This window comes from Salmo trutta, chromosome 16, assembly GCF_901001165.1.
Source record: "Salmo trutta chromosome 16, fSalTru1.1, whole genome shotgun sequence".
Taxonomy (NCBI): domain Eukaryota; kingdom Metazoa; phylum Chordata; class Actinopteri; order Salmoniformes; family Salmonidae; genus Salmo; species Salmo trutta.
The window spans coordinates 13,427,941-13,441,880 of NC_042972.1; the positions used below are offsets into that span (position 1 = coordinate 13,427,941).

General features: G+C 44.8%; 1 protein-coding gene across 10 annotated transcripts in view; it reads left to right on the plus strand.

Annotated features, from left to right (window-relative positions):
* LOC115150116 (ral GTPase-activating protein subunit beta) overlaps positions 1-13,940 on the plus strand; it is a 55,562-nt gene that overhangs the window by 13,843 nt on the left and 27,779 nt on the right. For 4 of the 10 annotated variants that reach the window (XR_003867049.1, XM_029693058.1, XM_029693060.1 and 1 more), the window contains exons 7-18: positions 226-407; positions 812-859; positions 1,686-1,766; positions 2,102-2,158; positions 3,892-4,043; positions 4,248-4,464; positions 8,250-8,451; positions 8,695-8,862; positions 9,589-9,703; positions 10,073-10,220; positions 10,940-11,004; positions 11,328-11,466. Coding sequence is in view for 9 of the 10 variants with exons in the window: in XM_029693058.1 (XP_029548918.1) it covers positions 226-407; positions 812-859; positions 1,686-1,766; positions 2,102-2,158; positions 3,892-4,043; positions 4,248-4,464; positions 8,250-8,451; positions 8,695-8,862; positions 9,589-9,703; positions 10,073-10,220; positions 10,940-11,004; positions 11,328-11,466 (1,574 nt within the window). In the remaining variant the exon portion in view is untranslated. The remainder of the gene's footprint in view (positions 1-225; positions 408-811; positions 860-1,685; positions 1,767-2,101; positions 2,159-3,891; positions 4,044-4,247; positions 4,465-8,249; positions 8,452-8,694; positions 8,863-9,588; positions 9,704-10,072; positions 10,221-10,939; positions 11,005-11,327; positions 11,467-13,940) is intronic. The other 6 variants (XM_029693062.1, XM_029693065.1, XM_029693063.1 and 3 more) reach the window with 3 other exon arrangements.

Sequence of the window (13,940 nt, forward strand, 5' to 3'; positions counted from 1 at the left end):
CTTCACACTTTAAAAAAAATACAAATATCGAAAAGTATAAGAAAATTATTTTAGACCGCGCCCCCAGATGATCTAAGTGATCTGGGAAAATATTGTGGTGAATAATCTATTAGGCTATATCAATTTAACTGTTACTCTCTCGTGGCTGGGTTGTGGAGAGAAATAACATGCTCAGGACCCATTTTTGCACCCCAACGTTAAAAGTCCCTGCTCCTTCTCTTGCAGTAACCCGGTGGACCTCAGCAGCCCTTTGACGGTCAGCTCCACGCCAAAGTTCCAGGAGCAGCTGCTGGGGGTGACCGGCGTGCCCCAGGAGGTGATCCAGCATCACCCCTGCCTCAAGCAGCTGCCCCAGATCTTTTTCAGGGCCATGAGGGGGGTCAGTTGCCTGGTGGATGCCTTCCTGGGTAAGACTACCTCATCTCACCTTACCGTTGCTTTTTCTCCATACTGTTATATTTGACTTTGGCAATTAATGTACTGTAGATCTGAGCCCATATTCACAAAGCGTCTCAGAGTAGGAGTGCTGATCTAGGATCAGGTTTTCCCTTATATATCATAGTAAGATGACATCGAAGGGGGGGGACATCTTTCCAGATCAGCATTCCTTACTCCGAGACGATTTCTGAATATGGGTCCTTAAAAATTGTATAGGTATGATAGTTGTTCCATCTTGTTCGCTGACAGGCTAGCTGGAGATTCTGCTATATTTCTTACACCGATCCAATCCCTTCAGATCTACACAAGTTATCGTGTTATTGCTGGAGCACTTCTGACCAAGAGATCATGTACATATTTCCTCCCCTGCTAGGTGTCGGGGTCGCAAAGAGAGAGATTCGAGAGAAACTGCCCTGTTATGGTACTTAATCAACTGCGTCTTTGTTATTCAAATGAAGGGTGGAAGGGCTCTGATTTTGTTGACGTTGATCATGGAAAGATGTCATTTGACTTAGTAACACCTTGATTTTATGACCAGCAACGACTAAAGGCTTTTGTAAATGGGTTGACCCACCACCTTGTCCTATCTTGTTTACTGGCTTTTAAACAAGAACCAGCCATTTTCAATTGAAAAGAGCTTTTATTGTAATTTTCTCCTTTCATTTCTCTACTGCCATTGTGCTACACCAGGGCTCTCCAACCCTGTTCCTGGAGAGCTACCATGCTGTAGGTTTTCACTCCAACCCTGTTCCTGGAGAGCTACTGTCCTGTAGGTTTTCATTTCAACCCTAATGAGGAGGGTATCTCTCCAGGAACATGATTGGAGAGCTCTGGTCTACACCTCCCAACAGTCTTAGACTTCAACCATGTTTGTATTTCTGAAATCAAGCAGACCTCTGCATTTTGGCCCTATACATTATCGAAGCACTGTGTCACGCAGGGTACATACTTCCCTAAATCTCTTGACATCCCCATGTTTAAAGAAACTGGAGCACATACATTGTTTCTAGCTTGCAACACTACTTCGAATATATATTTTGGTTAATAGTAGTAGATGCTCATTTTGAAAATCAGACCATTTATTAGCTATATGGACATTTATGTGTTACAGTACACAAACACAGAATGTCTTTAATAAATACGATAATTTGGCCCAACAACTAAACCTCCATTTTGTGTTTCAGCTTTTTTGTAATTTTTCTGTTCTTTAAAAAAAAACATTGTTCTAGTTTCTTCTTCTTCCCCAGAAACAGCGCTAGTGTGTCTCTCCCCCTCAGGAGTGACAGTTTCTCCTAGGAGCAATATACGTGACAGACTTCCCTCTCTAGGTACACTACTAAACCGGACCTAACCCAATCAAATCCAATCATTAACATTGCACAGGGGTCTATGTACATAACAAACAGGATTTCCTATGATGGTGTTTGGGCATAAGACAAAGTGCCACACTTCCAGTCATGAAAAACAACATACTCATAGACATCTATGAAGGAAAAAAAACATTCACTGTGTCAGGATGAGAAACTGCCAAAGCTGTTTTTGATTCTTCATTTCGATCGATGGCCGTGTCCGCTTGCCAAAAAGAACAGGTGAATGTTGTCATGGTTGGTTTGTCGGCGTTCTGATATTCCAGGCTGTACTTTGACCACTTTCTTTCCCTCAGGTGCCGCCGTGTCTAGGAACAATTTCCGAGAAAGGCTTCACTCCATTCCCTCCTATGGTACTCTGTAGTTGTCTGCTTCCAAACAATCATAAAGGGAGCTGAATACGTTTTGATGGATTTGCTGGGGTTGGCAAAAATTTGATTTGTGTGGTGAAAGTAGCTGGTGCATGCACTTAAAGGGCAACGCCACCACTTTTAAACCTCATTTTCATTATCTCCAGCACAATACCAGTGTCAACATATGTGAAAATTGCGCTTCTGTAGAAACTAATATAAAGTTACAACAAAAAAAAAGATGAAATTCACGGTGATGTGAACACCCTCCCTTGGGCTAGAAAATTGTTGCTGGTTTTGAAAATCACAATTATTTTACATCACACTGTGATGACACAGAACCTTTTTTTTTTTTTTTTGGACCTTATCTTTTTAATCACTTAGAAACGTGCTGTTATCACATGTGAACACTGGTTTGGTGCTGGAGATGATGAATAAGAGGTTGAAAAGTGGTGGAAATGCCCTTTAAAGCTGCTGTGTCAAACAATTGAATCCATAATCACTTTCAGGACAACAGTGACAAACTGTCTCAATCCTGAAAACCTCACTTCCTTACCCCTGTATTTTGGGCCTTTCTATATAGGCTAGTAGTAGAAAAGCTTACACATTTTACAGCATAGGCCTATTAGTAATAACCCTTGCTTTGACTATTATTGTAGTCTTTTAGTAACACTTGAATTGAAGCAGCCTTTCATGATTCTGTCAACAGAATTGCATAATGGATGATATAGCAAGGTAGGACTGTTTATGACAATCAAACCTGCTCGTATCATTCCTTATCAACCACAAAATAGATTTGATCAATTTTGAAACTTATATTGGAGATAATTTGTTGGGAAAAGGGTGTCCTCTTCCATGGCCTGTTTGGAGAGACATTGTGTAATGTGTGTGTGGCAGCATCACCATGGCAGTGTATGTCAAGTTACTTCAAGACTTGTTTTAAAAAACATATCCTTGTTAGCTTAGCTAGCAAACCCACTAAACGGATCATACAGTCCAATTGGCATCTACAGCAGTTTAGTGCACCATGTTGCATCATCAACACTGAATTCTGTGAAAGGTGCCAATCAATCAAATCTATTTATAAAGCCTTTTTTACATCAGCAGATGTCACAAAGTGCTATACAGAAATGCAGTTTACCTATAAATTGTTTTGGGCTTCACTGAAAATTGCAGTAATAGGTTTAGAGGGTCTGATCCATGTGGTAATGTGAAGCACTCACCCAATCAATGCCTGAGTTTACTGTGTCAGTGTGGACAGTAAGTATATGCATGTATGTATCTGTTTTTGATAGACTGAGCCAAGATTCTGAATAAGTAGTGTTTCAATCAAAATTGGCCGTCTAGCCGCCCCAAGGCTATGAAGTGAAAATGTGACATTGGGAAACTTGCTCGATCTATTGTGGTGTGGATTTTTCTTTTAAAATATGTGTATACTTATTTCTATGTTTTTTTTTTTACATTGTTCCTTATCTGTGGTGAGTATCCCCCTACAAAGAAGACATATCCACATCACATGGCTTGTGCATTTTGATCTGGTATCTTTCTCTCTTGTGGAGGAAGGGTGAACCTCAAAGATGATGAGCTGCCAATGTTGACGTTACTAACATCCTCCCTGATCCGAGTGGCGCTTGTAACCAAAATATGGGAGGAGGGGAAATGGGACTCCATTGGTCCTCGCTGTTTTCACCTGAAACACCAGAATGTCCTCTGATGCGGATCTCTTTCTCCCTCAGGTATCTCCCGCCCCCGGTCGGACAGTGCCCCACCCACCCCTGTCAACAGACTGAGCGTACCGCCGCCACCCACCACCACCAACACCACGCCCCCTCACAGCCGCCGCAACAAACCCACGGGGGTCATCAAGACGGCCAGTAAAACCTCCACAGTAAGTTCCTACACCAGAGTTGTTTTTTCCTCAAATGGCCCATTTGTATCAGAGTAAAATGGGAGAAATACAGCATCCCTTTGCCAAATAAGCCTCAGACGATCATAGGAATAAATATTAATGTCCCTGAATATTCATATTCTTACTATGCCCATTTGACAGTTAATTCATTCCTGGTTATCCCCCACCCTCCTACCCATCCAGGCAAGTATGACGCACCAACCCAAAGTGTCCTACCAGCCGTCCTCCACCTCTCCCTTGTCCAGCCCCAACCTGACCAGCTCTGAGCCCCGGCCGCTGCCCGCCCCCACCAGGCCCAAGGTCAACAGTGTCCTCAATCTGTTTGGCCAGTGGCTGTTTGACGCCGCGCTGGTGCACTGCAAGCTCCACACGGGCCTGAGCCGAGACAACAGCTTGACTGGTAAGGTCAGGGTCGGAGGTTAAGGGTCAAAAACTGGTTTGCGTCTCAATAGTCTAAAATTGCTTCCGCTCTCCTTTATCATCTCCTCTTATTTAGCTGTGAAAAAACAGGCTAGGGATGTTGAGAAACATTATCATAGAAATATAATACATAGAACAATTCCTACTACACTGGCTCTGATGCTCGTCGAATGTGTCAGGGCTTGCAAACTATTACGGACTACAAAGGGAAACCCTGCCGCGAGCTGCCCAGTGACGCCAGCCTACCAGATGAGTTAAATGCCTTTTATGCTCGCTTCGAAGGCAAGCAACACTGAAGCATGCATGAGAGTACCAGCTGTTCCAGACGACTGATCACGCTCTCCGTAGCCGATGTGAGCAAGACCTTTAAAACAGGTCAATATTCACAAGGCTGCGGGGCCAGACGGATTACCAGGGCGTGTACTCGGTGCATGCGTGGACCAACTGGCAAATGTCTTCACTGACATTTTCAACGTCTCCTTGACCGAATCTGTAATACCCACGTTTCAAGCAGACCACCATAGTCCCTGTGACCAAGAATACGAAGGTAACCTGCCTACATGACTACCGCCCCGTAGCACTCACGTCGGTAGCCAAGAAAGGCTGGTCATGCCTGACATCAACACCATCATCCCAGAAATCCTAGACCCACTCCAATTTGCATATCGTCCCCACAGATCCACAGATGACGCAATCTCAATCGCACTCCACACTGCCGTTTCCCACCTGGCCAAAAGGAACACTTATGTGAGAATGCTGGACGTTGACTACAGCTCTGCGTTCAACACCATAGTGCCCTCAAAGCTCATCACTAAGCTAAGGACCCTGGGACTAAAGACTTCCTTCTGCAACTGGACTTCCTGACGGGCCGCCCTCGGGTGCGTGCTTAGTTCCCTTCTGTACTCCCTGTTCACCCACGACTGCGTGGCCAAACACGACTCCAACACCATCAAGTTTGCTGACGACACAATGTGGTAGGCCTGATCACCGACAATGATGAGACAGCCTATAGGGTGCCAGGACCACAACCTCTCCCTCAATGTGCTCAAGACAAAGGAGATGATTGTGGACTACAGGAAAAAGTAGTCCGAACAGGCCCCCATTAACATAGACGGGGCTGTAGTGGAGCGTGTCGAGAGTTTCAAGTTCTTTGGTGTCCACATCACCAACAAACTATCATGGTCTAAACACACCAAGACAGTCGTGAAGAGGGCACGACAACACCTTTTCCCCCTCAGGAGACTGAAAGATTTCGCTTGCGTCCTCAGATCATCAAAAAGTACAGCTGCACCATCGAGAGCATCCCGACCGGTTGCATCACTGCCTGATATAGAAACTGCTCGGCATCCGACCGTAAGGCGCTACAGAGTGCAGTGCGTACTGTCCAGTATATCACTGGGGCCAAGCTTTCTGCCATCCAGGACCTCTATACCAGGTGGTGTAAGAGGAAGACCCAAAAAATTGTCAAAGACTCCAACCACCCTAGTCATAGACTGTTCTCTCTGCTACCGCACGGCAAGCGGTACCGGAGCGCCAAGTCTAGGTCCAAGAGGCTCCTTAACAGCTTCTACCCCGACGCCATAAGACTCCTATACAATTAATCAAATGGCCACCCGGCCTGTCAAGGCAAATGGTGATTACTTTAAATATAAAATATATTTTGATTTGTTTAACACTTGTTTTGCTTACTTCATGATTCCATATGTGTTATTTCATGGTTTTGATGTCTTCACTATTATTCTACAATGTAAAAATAACGAAAAACCCAATGTAAAAACCCATTGTGTGAAGTAGCTCAAAGCTACTTCATACAATGGAACTTCATGTGACCCAAATCAAGTGTTGTCAGCAGAGCAAAATGCCAAACTGAAGCGTTGTAAAGGTTCCCTTTGGAAGACACATTTGCGACCAAGCTTCAACTTCCTGACTAATGTCTTGAGATGTTGCTTCAATATATCCACATAGTTTTCCTTCCTAATGATGCCATCTATTTTGTGAAGTTCACCAGTCCCTGCAGCAAAGCACCCCCACAACATGATGTTGCCACCCCCGTGCTTAACAGTTGGGATGTAGTTCTTTGGCTTGCAAGCCTCCCCCTTTTTCCTCCAAACATAACGATGGTCATTATGGCCAAACTGTTCTATTTTTGAATCATCAGACCAGAGGACATTTCTCCTAAAAGTACGATCTTTGTGCCCATGTGCAGTTGTAAATCGTAGTCTGGCTTTGTTATGACGGTTTTGGAGCAGTGGCTTCTTCCTTGCTGAGCGGCCTTTCAGGTTATGTCCATATAGGACTCGTGTTACTGTGGATATAGATACTTTTGTACCTGTTTCCTCCAGCATCTTCACAATGTCCTTTGCTGCTGTTCTGGGATTGAGTTGCACTTTTCGCACCAAAGTACGTTCATCTCTAGGAGACAGAACGCGTCTCCTTCCTGAGCAGTATGACGGCTGCGTGGTCCCATGGTGTTTATACTTGCGTACTATTGTTTGTACAGATGAATGTGGTACCTGCAGGTGTTTGGAAATTGCTCCCAAGGATGAATCAGACTTGTGGAGGTCTACAATTTTCTTTGAGGTCTTGGCTGATTTCTTTTGATTTTCCCACAATGTCAAGCAAAGAGGCACTGAGTTTGAAGGTAGGCCATGAAATACATCCGCAGGTACATCTACAATTGACTCGAATGATGTCAATCAGCCTATCAGAAGCTTCTAAAGCCATGACATAATTTTCTGGAATTTTCCAAGCTGTTTAAAGGCACAGTCAACTTAGTTTATGTTAACTTCTGACCCACTGGAATTGTGATACAGTGAATTATAAGTGACATAATCTGTCTGTAAACAATTGTTGGAAAAATGACTTGTTTCATGCACAAAGCAGATGTCCTAACCGACTTGCCAAAACTATAGTTTGTTAACAAGAAATTTTGTGGAGTGGTTGAAAAACGAGTTTTAATGACTCCAACCTAAGTGTATGTAAACTTCCGACTGTAGTGCACTACTTTTGATCAGGGCCCATAGCACCTTTTTTTTATAGGGAATAGGGTGTAGAGCTTTCAGTTTAAAGGCAGTCGGGTTAAAGTAAGTAAACTTGATAGTAAATATCCTCTCTTGTACCGTTCCATTAGCACAACGTTTGAAAACATTTCTCAGCTCATCGAGATCTTAGAGGCATTTTTCAGGGGTTTTCTCAGCTCACTGATTTCTTTGATCTGTCAGGGGCTTTCTCAGCTCACTGATGTCTTTGATCTTTCAGGGATTTTCTTGATCAAAAAGGGGTTTAGGTTGTGGGCGTGGCAATGGGCGCAGTCGGGCCGTCGACGCAGCTGAATTTTAGAGGTTTTTGTGGTTTTTTTAAGTTTACACAGATTTTTTTTTTCCATCCCGAAAATGTATTTCTAGATGGTTTTTTTTTATTATTTTTTTACACAGTTTGGACTGAGGCGTCCTGTAAAATCGGCCTGCCCAAGGTTTTCAATGGCAGAAAAATCTCTCTTTGGAAAATGACCCCTGCCTTTTGACGTTTTATTTTAAAGCAGCTACTTTTTATAACCACTTATTGTCAGTGGCTTCTGCTTTTGACCTTTGACCCAACACATCTCCTCTGTCCTCTCTCGCTCTTCTTTTTCTAATTCTACCTAATTTCTCTATCCCTCCACTTTCTCTCACTTTTCTACCCCCACCCTCTATCCTTTACCATTCCCCATTGTGTTTCTCTCTCTCTCTCTGTCTCTTTCTCTCCTCTACCCCCCCCCCCCCCCAGCCCTGGCCACTCAGGCAGGCATGGAGCCAAGGAGGCAGGGCTCCCTGATGTCCACAGAGACCATGGTGTCCAACCCCATGTTCGATGCCAATGAGTTCCCCGACAACTATGAGTCGGGCCGGGCCGAGGCCTGTGGGACCCTCTGCAGGATCTTCTGCAGCAAGAAGACCGGCGAGGAGATCCTGCCCGTTTACCTGTCCAGGTACCCACATGTTTTACGTAGTGTTTCCCAATCCTGGTCCTGGTCCTAAAAGGGTGCACATTTTACTTTCTGCCCTAGCTTTAACACTCATGATTAAATTCATCAACTTGATTTGGGGCAAAAACAAGAATATGCACCCCTTTGGGTCCCCAGGACCAGAGTTATGTGGCTGTTCATCATACTCTAGGTCTGTCTAAAAAGCTCTACTCCGACTAAACCTTTCTCTGTCTCCGCCCCCCCCAGGTTCTACATGGTTCTGATCCAGGGCCTCCAGATCTCTGACTACATCTGCCGACCGGTCCTGGCCAGCATCATCCTCAACTCTTCTGCCCTCTTCTGCTCCGACCTGAAGGGCATCAACGTGGTTGTCCCCTACTTCATTTCTGCTCTGGAGAACATCCTCCCTGACCGGTGACGAATGCTACATCTATATTAAAGCTGCCGATATTACAAAAACAAACCAAGAAATTACCTCAAACCGATAACAATGTTTTTTTCCCCCTTGGAAATCATTGCACACATGATAGAACAGAAAAGTATCTATTATAAACAGTAACAAATGTGCTGGGGATGAACAGTGGTGGTGTTTCTCCAAATGCGCATTCCAGCTTTTACGTTTGCTTGCTGAAAGAATAGCTGCTATTGTTATTCCCCCTACATCTCGTTGTTCTAAACTCTACTGTGCTGAAATTGCTTTTACAGCTTTACACAGCTGAAGTCTTATGATGTTTGATAGACAATTAGTCATGGTCTGTGTTAAGGACATCTGCATGCATAAGGAATGCAGTGTTGACAGAAATATGTGTGTTTAGTTCTTTGGGTGAAGTTTGTCTGTTAGTGTCACAGAAGGGAAATGCCCAGAAATGAACATTTAACAAAACTCACTGTATACGCTTGAAACAAACTCAAATGTCAATGTAAGAAATAGTTTGAGGAGTCTTATCAGTGGACAATTGATTGTTGGTTAAATAGGATATCTGACTGTTGTCTCCTTTTTAATGTTTATCATTTTAGTTAAGTGTAACTCCAATAGCAAATATTCAAAAGGAGTTAACTAAAGTGACCAACATTGAACAGAGCCTAACTCCTTTGAATGTTTCATTTGAATTAAAGTAACTTGTTCTTTCCACTCTCCAGAGAGCTGTCAAAGTTTAAGACCTATGTGAACCCCACAGACTTGAGGAGAGCCTCCATTAACATCCTGATGTCCATGCTGCCTCTGCCACACCACTTTGGCAACGTCAAGTCAGAGGTAAACCTGTTACACTCACTTGTCATGAAAGGAACATCAGTCTAAAACCAACATTTGTCAGATGTTTTCAAATGTCTTCAAGATGCTCCAAGTCCCACACCATTAGTTGTGTAGACACAGCTAATATGCTTTATTCCCTAAATGAATAGAAAAAATTTGCACCAAATAAAATGAGGACATGGTATGGATGGATCTTATAGTTTACATATAGTTACAATCGATGGATGGTGATTTGGACTTATTTAAACGTTTTGTGTTGTACTGAATTTCTATTGAACTGTCTGTTTTAGTGAACAGTTGCAATGCCCTGTAGTTCTTGACGGTTGTTTAAGTGCAAAGTCAACCACATGTATAATTTGTATGTTCCAGGTGCTCTTGGAGGGCAAGTTCAGCAACGACGACAACTCTCTGCCCGACAAGGCTGTCTCCTTTGTCTCCCTCAAACTGCGATTGGTCAACATCCTAATAGGAGCGCTCCAGACAGAGACGGACCCCACCAACACACAGATGATCCTGGGTTAGTTCATCTTCACTTTCTCTACCCATTTTTTTCATTTGACCTTTGGTTGTTTTACAATGAAAAGTGTGTTATGTAATGTATTATTATTTAATTCCCTGTAGCTCAGTTGGTAGAGCATGGTGTTTGCAACGCCAGTATGGTGTGTGCAACGCCAGGGTTGTGGGTTCGATTCCCACGGGGGGCCAGTACAAAAAAAAAGTAGAGGAAATGAAATGTATGCATTCACTACTGTAAGTCGCTCTGGATAAGAGCGTCCGCTAAATGACTAAAATGTAAATGTAATAATAAGGGCAGCGGTCTAAGGCACTGCATCTCAGTGCTTGAGGCGTCACTACAGACCCTGGTTCGATTCCAGGCTGTATCACAACCGGCCGTGATTGGGAGTCCCATAGGGCAGCGCACAATTGGACCAGCGTCGTCCGAGGTTTGGGTTTGGCCGGGCTAGGCCGTCATTGTAAATAAGAATTTGTTCTTAACTGACTTGTCTAGTTAAATAAAGGTTCATAAAAAAAAGGTTGACTACTGATTTAGTCGCGGTTTTAATCCTCATTAGGAAATGCGACTGAGAACCAGATTTGTGTCTTGGAGGCGTGCTTTGATATGGGTGTCTCGTATGTGTGTTTGTACTTTCAACCTGCCAAAACAGTTATCTCTTTTACGTAGTGAAGAATCACCCTGGAATGAATGTAATAATGAAGAGCCTTTTCTCTGTACAGGTGCAATGCTCAACATTGTCCAAGACTCTGCTCTCCTGGAGTCCACTGGTGCCCAAGCGGAGGGGGTGAGACCAATGCTTTTGTTCTCCACACTGTAGAAACGCTCACTCAACCAGAAAGAAAATAAACTGAACAAAACATGTAGCTAAGAGAAATCTGTAAAACAAATATGTAACCTTTTACTTAACCAGGAAAGAGGTTAGAAACCTGGCAAGAGGTCACCATAAATGTTGTATTTGAAGGATATTTTACTCAAATGTATTTTGTTCATTAGTCCACAAAGATGTTTTATGTAGACTAATGAACAAAATACTAAAATCAGTTTTTGTTTTTGAGTAAAATATCCCTTTAATGATCTGAGCAGACTGTGACAATGCCACCCCAACAGGGCATTGTGGACGGCAGCAATGCACTGGCCAAGAGCCACAGCAGGAACAACAGTGGCATCAGCAACACCAGCGGGGGCAGCTCTGAAGCCACCACCCCTGACAGAGAGAGGCCCACCCAGGCCCTCCTCAGAGACTACGGTGAGCCCCTTGGAGAACACATTCATGAGCCCTGTTCCAAAATCCAGACTTTTGTTCAAATAATATTTACTTTCTTGGAGCGTTTCATTGAGCATGCTCTGAGTACCAAGTGGGCGGGGTATGCACTTTTGAGACTATTCAGTTGACGCCATTGTGCCAGGGAAGCTCAATCAAGGGCAGCTGAAGTATTTTAAAATAAAATAAATACTGTTTGAACCCATGTCTGCCAAAATCAATCAACCAACCTCTAGCCCTTCCTAGTTACTTAGCCTAGCCCTTCCTAGTTAGTGACCCCCTAGCCCTTCCTAGTTAGTGACCCCCTAGCCCTTCCTAGTTAGTGACCTCTAGCCCTTCCTAGTTAGTGACCTCTAGCCCTTCCTAGTTAGTGACCTCTAGCCCTTCCTAGTTAGTGACCTCTAGCCCTTCCTAGTTAGTGACCTCTAGCCCTTCCTAGTTAGTGACCTCTAGCCCTTCCTAGTTAGTGACCTCTAGCCCTTCCTAGTTAGTGATCCCTAGCCCTTCCTAGTTAGTGATCCCTAGCCCTTCCTAGTTAGTGACCCCTAGCCCTTCCTAGTTAGTGATCCCTAGCCCTTCCTAGTTAGTGACCTCTAGCCCTTCCTAGTTAGTGACCTCTAGCCCTTCCTAGTTAGTGATCCCTAGCCCTTCCTAGTTAGTGACCCCTAGCCCTTCCTAGTTAGTGACCTCTAGCCCTTCCTAGTTAGTGACCTCTAGCCCTTCCTAGTTAGTGACCTCTAGCCCTTCCTAGTTAGTGACCTCTAGCCCTTCCTAGTTAGTGACCCCTAGCCCTTCCTAGTTAGTGACCTCTAGCCCTTCCCAGTTAGTGACCTCTAGCCCTTCCTAGTTACTTAGCCTAGCCCTTCCTAGTTAGTGACCCCTAGCCCTTCCTAGTTAGTGACCTCTAGCCCTTCCTAGTTAGTGACCCCTAGCCCTTCCTAGTTAGTGACCCCTAGCCCTTCCTAGTTAGTGACCCCTAGCCCTTCCTAGTTAGTGACCCCTAGCCCTTCCTAGTTAGTGACCCCTAGCCCTTCCTAGTTAGTGACCCCCTAGCCCTTCCTAGTTAGTGACCCCCTAGCCCTTCCTAGTTAGTGACCCCTAGCCCATCCTAGTTAGTGACCCCTAGCCCTTCCTAGTTAGTGACCCCTAGCCCTTCCTAGTTAGTGACCTCTAGCCCTTCCTAGTTAGTGACCCCTAGCCCTTCCTAGTTAGTGACCTCTAGCCCTTCCTAGTTAGTGACCCCTAGCCCTTCCTAGTTAGTGACCCCTAGCCCTTCCTAGTTAGTGACCCCCTAGCCCTTCCTAGTTAGTGATCCCTAGCCCTTCCTAGTTAGTGATCCCTAGCCCTTCCTAGTTAGTGACCCCCTAGCCCTTCCTAGTTAGTGACCCCTAGCCCTTCCTAGTTAGTGACCCCCTAGCCCTTCCTAGTTAGTGACCCCCTAGCCCTTCCTAGTTAGTGACCCCCTAGCCCTTCCTAGTTAGTGACCCCCTAGCCCTTCCTAGTTAGTGACCCCCTAGCCCTTCCTAGTTACTTAGCCTAGCCCTTCCTAGTTAGTGACCTCTAGCCCTTCCTAGTTAGTGATCCCTAGCCCTTCCTAGTTAGTGACCCCTAGCCCTTCCTAGTTAGTGACCTCTAGCCCTTCCTAGTTAGTGACCCTCTAGCCCTTCCTAGTTAGTGACCCCCTAGCCCTTCCTAGTTAGTGACCCCCTAGCCCTTCCTAGTTAGTGACCCCCTAGCCCTTCCTAGTTAGTGACCCCCTAGCCCTTCCTAGTTAGTGACCCCCTAGCCCTTCCTAGTTAGTGACCCCCTAGCCCTTCCTAGTTAGTGACCCCTAGCCCTTCCTAGTTAGTGACCCCTAGCCCTTCCTAGTTAGTGACCCCCTAGCCCTTCCTAGTTACTTAGCCTAGCCCTTCCTAGTTAGTGACCTCTAGCCATCCTCGTTAGTGACCACTAGCCCTTCCTAGTTAGTGACCCCCTAGCCCTTCCTAGTTAGTGACCCCCTAGCCCTTCCTAGTTAGTGACCCCCTAGCCCTTCCTAGTTAGTGATCCCTAGCCCTTCCTAGTTAGTGATCCCTAGCCCTTCCTAGTTAGTGACCTCTAGCCCTTCCTAGTTAGTGACCTCTAGCCCTTCCAAGTTAGTGACCCCCTAGCCCTTCCTAGTTAGTGACCTCTAGCCCTTCCTAGTTAGTGACCTCTAGCCCTTCCTAGTTAGTGACCTCTAGCCCTTCCCAGTTAGTGATCTCTAGGCCTTTCCTATTTAGTAAACCCGAGCCCAGCGGTCATCAACTGCTGACTGCAAATTGACCGCATGAAGCCCAAACAGATAATATTTGACTAAAACATAATAATTTCAAACCTATACGATGGGAACGGATTTCCAAAATGTATATCACTTGGAGCTGATTTCCTGGTGTTTTTACAGTCTTATGTCCAACAATGGATTTTTATATATATATATA